General features: G+C 52.5%; 4 protein-coding genes across 4 annotated transcripts; all 4 read right to left on the reverse strand.

Moving 5' to 3' along the window:
* Positions 1–203: 203 nt before the first annotated feature.
* On the reverse strand, positions 204–1058 carry DQ04_00351160 (hypothetical protein; the record flags this gene model as incomplete). The annotated part of the gene is made up of 1 exon (XM_009308826.1): positions 204–1058. The coding sequence occupies one exon, from the start codon at positions 1056–1058 to the stop codon at positions 204–206; it is 855 nt and encodes a 284-aa protein (XP_009307101.1).
* Positions 1059–1315: 257 nt separating this feature from the next.
* On the reverse strand, positions 1316–2407 carry DQ04_00351170 (rab-like GTPase activating protein; the record flags this gene model as incomplete). Its single annotated transcript, XM_009308827.1, has 1 exon — positions 1316–2407. The coding sequence occupies one exon, from the start codon at positions 2405–2407 to the stop codon at positions 1316–1318; it is 1092 nt and encodes a 363-aa protein (XP_009307102.1).
* Positions 2408–2715: 308 nt separating this feature from the next.
* DQ04_00351180 (hypothetical protein) lies at positions 2716–4590 on the reverse strand (the record flags this gene model as incomplete). Its single annotated transcript, XM_009308828.1, has 1 exon — positions 2716–4590. The coding sequence occupies one exon, from the start codon at positions 4588–4590 to the stop codon at positions 2716–2718; it is 1875 nt and encodes a 624-aa protein (XP_009307103.1).
* A 406-nt stretch (positions 4591–4996) lies between these two features.
* Positions 4997–6589, reverse strand: DQ04_00351190 (ubiquinone biosynthesis protein; the record flags this gene model as incomplete). The annotated part of the gene is made up of 1 exon (XM_009308829.1): positions 4997–6589. One exon carries the CDS (start codon positions 6587–6589, stop codon positions 4997–4999), a length of 1593 nt encoding a protein of 530 aa, XP_009307104.1.
* Positions 6590–6875: the final 286 nt, after the last annotated feature.

Below are 6875 nucleotides of genomic sequence, written 5' to 3' on the forward strand. Positions count from 1 at the left end.
CAGGCTCACGCAGCCAACGTTCACAGCCCGCATGATTCATGCTTGCATGCATAGCGTGAGACAAGCGGCCAAACGGAATCAAAAAGACGGAGCAGGAATCACCTTTTCCGTCCCATTTCTTTCTCGTTTCCATTCTTCTTCGTGTGCGTGTGTGTGTGTGCGTCTCCCTCTCACTCTCCCATCTCTTTCTTGTCGCTTCCGTCTCAGTGCCGCACCATGAAGTAGCGCATCTTCCACCGCTGTAGCACGCGCACGCCGTGCCGTCGAGCAATTTGTACCGCCGTTGCAGGCATGCACTCCTGCAACAGCTCTGCTGGCGGTCCCTCCACGCGACACGTCGCCTGCGTCACTAACGAGCTCAGCGAACGCCGCGTCTTTTCGTCCATGGGGTCCTCTGGAAACTCCTGCGGTCCAACGCCAATGTACAACAGGACTGGCCGTGCCGAATTCATCTTGGGAGGCCCATAGATCCTTCCCCATGCCTCTAGGTAGCGCGGATTGGCGGTGCGATGATGTAGGTAATATGTGTAGTGTGCCGTTCGCACAAAGTTTAACACAAATTCCTCTGTTAGTTTGTCACATGAGGCGATGAAGGCCGATGCGTGAGGGCTCACAGCCAATGCATCAAATCGCATATGTGTTGCAGGGGCAAAGGGAACACCAATATGTCTGCAGTAATCCTTGATGATATCCTGATCGGCTCCCGTGTGACGGTATTCAAACTGCCTCGCGTCGATTAACTGATCCAGTTCGTTAAATGGCTCTTGAGGGTCTGCCATAATGCCCAATGTTGTCTGAAACGTCTTCACATTGTACGTGCGACGCAGTAACACGTGGTACATGTACTCCTTTCTGTGATAGACGCGTAGCTGATTCATGTTTTCAATGACAAGCGGGTGGCAGCTCACACCACTTAAAGCGGGATGGTAGTGCGTGAGCGCGAATCCCATGTTGCGGTACGCGTACAGCGTACGGTCCTCAATGTGCTTCACTAGTGGCGACGGTGCTGCTGTCACAGGATCCACAATATTCACAGGTATGGTCTGGTGAATATGCATATCTCACTACACTACGTCTCCCACCCCCAAACAGCGCCCCCTCACCGCAAAGACAAATGCCAAGTCCTGTCAACTTTTTCTCACAACACTATACTGACAGAAAGTTTGAAGTGAACGCCAAGTCACATAATGCTTTCCCCACCACTGCAGCCCAACCCATTCCTCTCATAATCACATCCCACGACGAGAGCAACACGGTGAAGTTCCCCTCCCATTACAGCAACTGGTGAACATCACCCACTCCACTTCACTTCACTTCACTCTTCATACTCCCCTTTTTTTCTCTCACTCTTTCGCTTAGAAGCCGTGAACTTGGCTTCCCATTTAAGCAGCTGTGCTGTTTTGAACTTCACCTTGAGTGCCTTCTTGAGAATACCGTCGGCGTCCTTGCCCTCGTGAATTCCCCGCAGAGCCATGAGAAAATCACTTTCATCCCTGGCCCGCTCCAGGGTTTTTTCATGGAGTAAAAGAAAGGTGATAGCCACGCGGTGAATGACCTTCCATCCCTCACAAAGAAACATATCCCATATGCGTGAGAGTAAACTGAAGCTCAGGTGATATGAAAACAGCGTCAAGTACCAATGTGTTGCGTAAACAGAGGGGTCGATTTCGTATGCCTTCATCCGCTTCAACAAACGTCTGCACTTGTGTTTCATAAGCTTCTTCAGTTGGTGGAAGCACACGTACAGAGAAGGGAATCCTGGAGCATACAGCGAAGCCATAGAGTACTTTGGTTCTTGCATGAGTGAGACGAAGGCCCAGAAAGTACTTTCCTCATCCTCTATCTGTAATAGGAGTGTGGCCGCCAGAAAGCCCATCCCCTGCACGTACCCCACAGCAGGGTCCATGTTGGCATAAGCGCGAAGAATGCCCCGCAGTTTGGTCTGCCCAACCCCGTTGGGATTTGCAAACCATCGGTGTGTTGGGAATGTGCGCCCCAGATCTCGCTCAATAACCGCGAACACCTCAGTGTCAACAGGGGTGCGTGACTTCAGCACCTGATAGTCTTCAATATTGGAAACTGCCCAGCCATAGCTGTTAAGGAGTAACGGCCACACCGTGCGGCGCAGTGACTGAGGGACACCTCTGCGGCAGTACTTCTTTTTGGTTGAATACGGAGCGCGACTCCACCGCTGTAGCAGAGCCGCCCAATCCTTTTGCGTTGACGGCATCTCAGGGTACTTCCGAATGTATTCATCCTCTATTGCCTTCTCCTTGGCGTCGATAAAGAAGCCGAAGCGGTCTGTCAGCCCCTCCACAGCCGAAACCTTCACGCTCCGCCCCATGGTTGAGGAGGGAATGAGCTGCGGCGAACTTGACGGCTCCGTCTTGGAGTGCAGCGTGGTCATAGCCCCGAGCCGCGACCTAACAATAGCAAAGAGAAAAAATATATAAAAACAACATTTCATAACAACAAGGAAACTCTGTCGCACCACCAATAACAGCTAGAAAAAGAGACGCCACAACCAAAGCCATAAGAATACCGATAACACCAACAGAGGATGCTATTGTATATTGCAAAGGACACTACGCATAAGGGAGGGAGTGGTAAGGAGTGGGGGAGTACAGAAAGGTTACAAATTCATTGCAAAACTTTATGTCAACCTCCTTCGGTTCTTTCCGGTTCATACACCGCTTGCGGGCACTTTGAAGGTGCTCAGCAGGCCTCACTGCGGCACAAATATCTCTCGAGAGCTTCCACTGACTGCTTATCAATTTCCCACTCCCCAGTCTCCTTCACACGCCACGGCTCCTCCGTACTCGCTCGGTGGATACGATACTGTTTGCTAATTGCAACTTCGCTTTCCCCAGCAGAGGCCTGGCGACTTTCTTTTGATAAGCGGCGCCCCAACCTGAAAAGCGAGAGGGTGGAAGTTACTTCTGCCTTCACAGACTTCAGCGGAGCACCAGCAGCGTGCGCACTAACAAGAAACATGTTGAAATCCGCCATGGCAGCAACAGAGACTCCTAGTGGCCGCACGGGTGGGGCAGCCACGGAACTCGTGTTCTCTGTCAGCTTGCAAAACATCTTCTCTGACATTTCATGAAAGCCGGGTTCGTCTTCAAGGAGATGTTGGAGGTGGTGTGCGGGCAGCAGAACAGCGAGTTTCTCCGCCACCGTGCGCAATAGCGGCATCCGCGAGCAATTGAACACGTTCCACAATGTCTTACCCTCGCAGAAAGCCAATATGTTATCAATCACAATCGAGAAGGGTAGCTTTCGAATCGGAACACGCACCCTATCGAGAACAATGCAGCCGCACGCCTTGAGCGCCCCTTCACCCACCACATTATGGCAGTACTCGTGGTATCGTTCCACCGCTAGGTCACGCAGCACTTGAATGGTCTCCACGCTTACCTCATTCCAATCCACCGTCGTCTCGCCCGATATCATGGCATCGCACAGCTCAATACAATCTGTCAAGTAGCCCTGGTCGTACAGCATCTTTGCCCGACCACTGTGAGCGTGCTCGCTATCCGGCTTGCGTTGGAGCACCTCATCGTACAACGCATCGGCGGTGTTCCAATCTTCCACGCGGCGGGCCTGCTTGGCGCGCCCAGTGAGAAGGTGATTCACGAAAACATCCGATGCGTTCAATATCGTCTCCCACTCGGCGCTGAGAGGTTGCGGCAAGAACTCGAGCGGGTCAAGACGATTTTCAGACCTCAGTAGCAAGCAGCGGGGGTAGCTAAGCAGCGTACATGCCACATCTGTGCGGTCATATGCAAAGGCCGTGTGGAGGGCATAAACTGCTCCCGCCGTGTTAAAGGCCTCGTGGAGTTCCGCCCTGTCGCTATGCAATGGAAAGAACGGCGAACGCCACTGGAGGCATCGCTCGCCGTCGAAGTCGAGCTGCAACGCAGCAAACTCTCCCACACCGAACGCCGCCGTCATAAAAAGCAAAGCACATCGCCTATCCTCTGGCAACTTACAATAACTCTGATACGCCACTATGCGCCGCCGCTTAAGGGTAATCTCTTTCCACTTGCGATGACAGTTGCTGCAGAGGGAATCGAACTTTTGACAAAAATCACACCGGAGGGAAAATGGTACGTTTAATTGCAGTGGCAACCTATGAGGCGGTGGTTGTTTCTTCGCCTTGCTCACCTCCTTTTGCGAGGCGTCTTGTGTCACTCGGCGGCCCAGCACAGCGTCGGCGATGTTCGACCGCATCAGGACAGTCTCGACCATGTAATAGACGCGCTGCCGGTTCGCCCCCCACTCCTTCGGCGGCCGCGAGGGCGTTGTGTGTGGCGATGCGACACTTGCCTCCCGCGAGATCGACACACGCGGGGAGCCGCCCAAAAATTCGCCCAACAAAAAACGAGTCCGTTGCCGTTGCTCCTCTGCAGCCGCATCCACCGGCTCCCGTGCAATGTTGGTACTGCCAACACGCGGAGTATGCGTTGCGTCATTCTCTTCGGCACTCACGAAGACATCGTCATGTGTGCATTCAACCACGTTGAGTTCATTACCCCGTGAAACATCAAAAGGGTCGATGTGGATGTGTCGGCTAGTGTTCTCTTCCATTAACCTCCAACGAGAAATCCCCACAGAGGCATATAACTCTTCTCCCTTTCTTTTTGTCCTTTGTACTGTCGCATGAAGAAATGAAAGTCAACAACAACAACAACAACAACAGCAAGAAGAAAAAAGAAAATAACAACAACAGCACGTGAAACGGAGCTCGGTGCGACTCCACATGCATGCACACACACACGCATATATGTATGTATGGCTACAAGTATATAATGCGTGTATGTGAAAAACGAAAGAGTTATGAGAAAGCCACAACCAAACAGAACTGCGATCAATGGATTGGTACCGAGTGTCTTTCGTTACTGCTGCAGTTTTCATGTTTTCCACTTCAGTTCCACGAAGCTGTCGCTAGACGTTTCACTCTGGCTCTTGTGCACATCTCTTCATAAGAGACGAACTACCATTCGCCTGAGCTCAAGCGCACATTACTGTTCCCCGCCAAGTCCTTTGACCAAGTATCTCTCGCACGGCCACGCAGGGCGCCTATCTCGTGCCTCATAACATCCAAACGTGTTAGCAGGATATTCTTTGCCAAGGCGTATGAGATGTGTCCCTCACTCACGAGCCACGGGGCGGTGTGTCGCACCATGTTGAACTCCGGGTTGAGGTTCATGATAAACGCCTCCAGCACGAGAACGGAAAATAAGAGTGATACGTATGGAGGATCCATCTGTACGTGGTTTTCGCGAATGCACTCAAATAACGCCTGTAGGATATTACTCACAGCACGATCGGAAGATTTCTTGGGGCGCCAGTGGTCAAAAAGCCACTCCGCCTCCCGTGCAAACTTTTCCTTGTCAACGAAGCGCTGAGTCTTGCCCATCCGTAGCAGCGCATCAACACACAGGTCAGCTTTCCAGTGTACAAAAGCCTCCATCAAGTCGTGCGTAATAGCGCCCTCCTCTGGGGTGATGCGCTGACAGAGTCCCACATCTATAAGCGAGACATGCGGGTCGTGCGGGTCCGAGACGTCGATGAGGATGTTGCCGGGGTGCATGTCCCCGTGCACAAAGTTGTCGTGCAGCAACATCTTGCACCACGTGTTAAGGCCTTTGTGAGCAAGGATGTCGCGTACATGCTCTTCTTGTGCGGCGAGAAACTCGTTGGAGGCCGGTTCGCCCTTGCAGAACGTCTCCACAAGCATGCGCTGCGTTGAGAAGAGTGGCCTCGGGAATTCCACAAATGATTCATGCTTAAAATTCTCTCGGAATATTGCCAAATGCTTCGCCTCCAGTCGGAAATCGAGTTGTGCTGCCAGGTGAGCCGTCCATGCACGTGTCAACGCCGGCAGTTCATACATTTCCAGGGAGCGGAAGCACTTGTCAAAGAACCATGCCATTCCCATAATGATGCAGAAGTCCTTCACAATTGTCTCCTCAATCTTCGGGTGCATCACCTTCACGACGACCTTCTCCCCTGTACTGCGCAGCGTGGCAAGATGCACTTGCCCAATCGAGCCCGACCCCACCGGCTGTTCCTCAATGTGTGAAAAGACCGACGCCGGGTCCTGCTGCAGCTCCTCCCGCAGCACCTGAAGCGACATCTGGTAGGGGTGGATGTCCACCTCGCTGTACAGCCGCCGAAACACTGTGCGGAACTCCGGTGAGAACATGTCGTGCCGCGTGCAGCTCCATTGGCCGGCCTTTACAAATGCGGGTCCTGCCCGCTCCACCGCACGAAGGAGCAGTTCCAGCCAGTAGAGATACCACTCCCTTCGCAGCCGCATCACCACGTAAAGCACTGCGAGTGGGAAAAAGAGAAGGAAAAGCTCCAAAAGACGGCCGGCAATCGACAAGGCACCGGGCTTTGCGATCACTCTCCCCTCCAAGACTAATGCGCCGTTTTCATTCACAACAGGGTAGACGACGTGCAGTTGTGGTCGCTTGTACTGCCGGTATTGTACATAGGCAGTGAGTCCGCCAATAGAAACAACAGGCACGCCAACGACGGTAGCAAGAAGCCTGCGGGCCCACAGGCGGCGGATGAACATGTGCGCGCGAAAATCCGTGGATAGCACACGCCAAAAGTCACACCCGCTCTGCCTGCACTGGACAGCCCCTTCAAACTAAGACTTGGTGGTCATGATAAACCACACATATTTGTATGTGTGTATGTGTGTTTGTGTGAAGAAAAGCGAGAGACGATGAAAGAAGAGAGATGAAAGAAGCATTAGAAAGAAAAAAATTGTGGTGGGTAAAACTTCCTGCGCATGCGCCATCATAGAAGATGAAATCACTCGTGATTTCATCAGGCGCCGTAGCACCTCTCATTTTTTT

The sequence above is a fragment of the Trypanosoma grayi genome (genome assembly GCF_000691245.1).
Source record: "Trypanosoma grayi strain ANR4 Tgr_35_V1, whole genome shotgun sequence".
In the NCBI taxonomy this organism is placed as follows: Eukaryota; Euglenozoa; class Kinetoplastea; order Trypanosomatida; family Trypanosomatidae; genus Trypanosoma; species Trypanosoma grayi.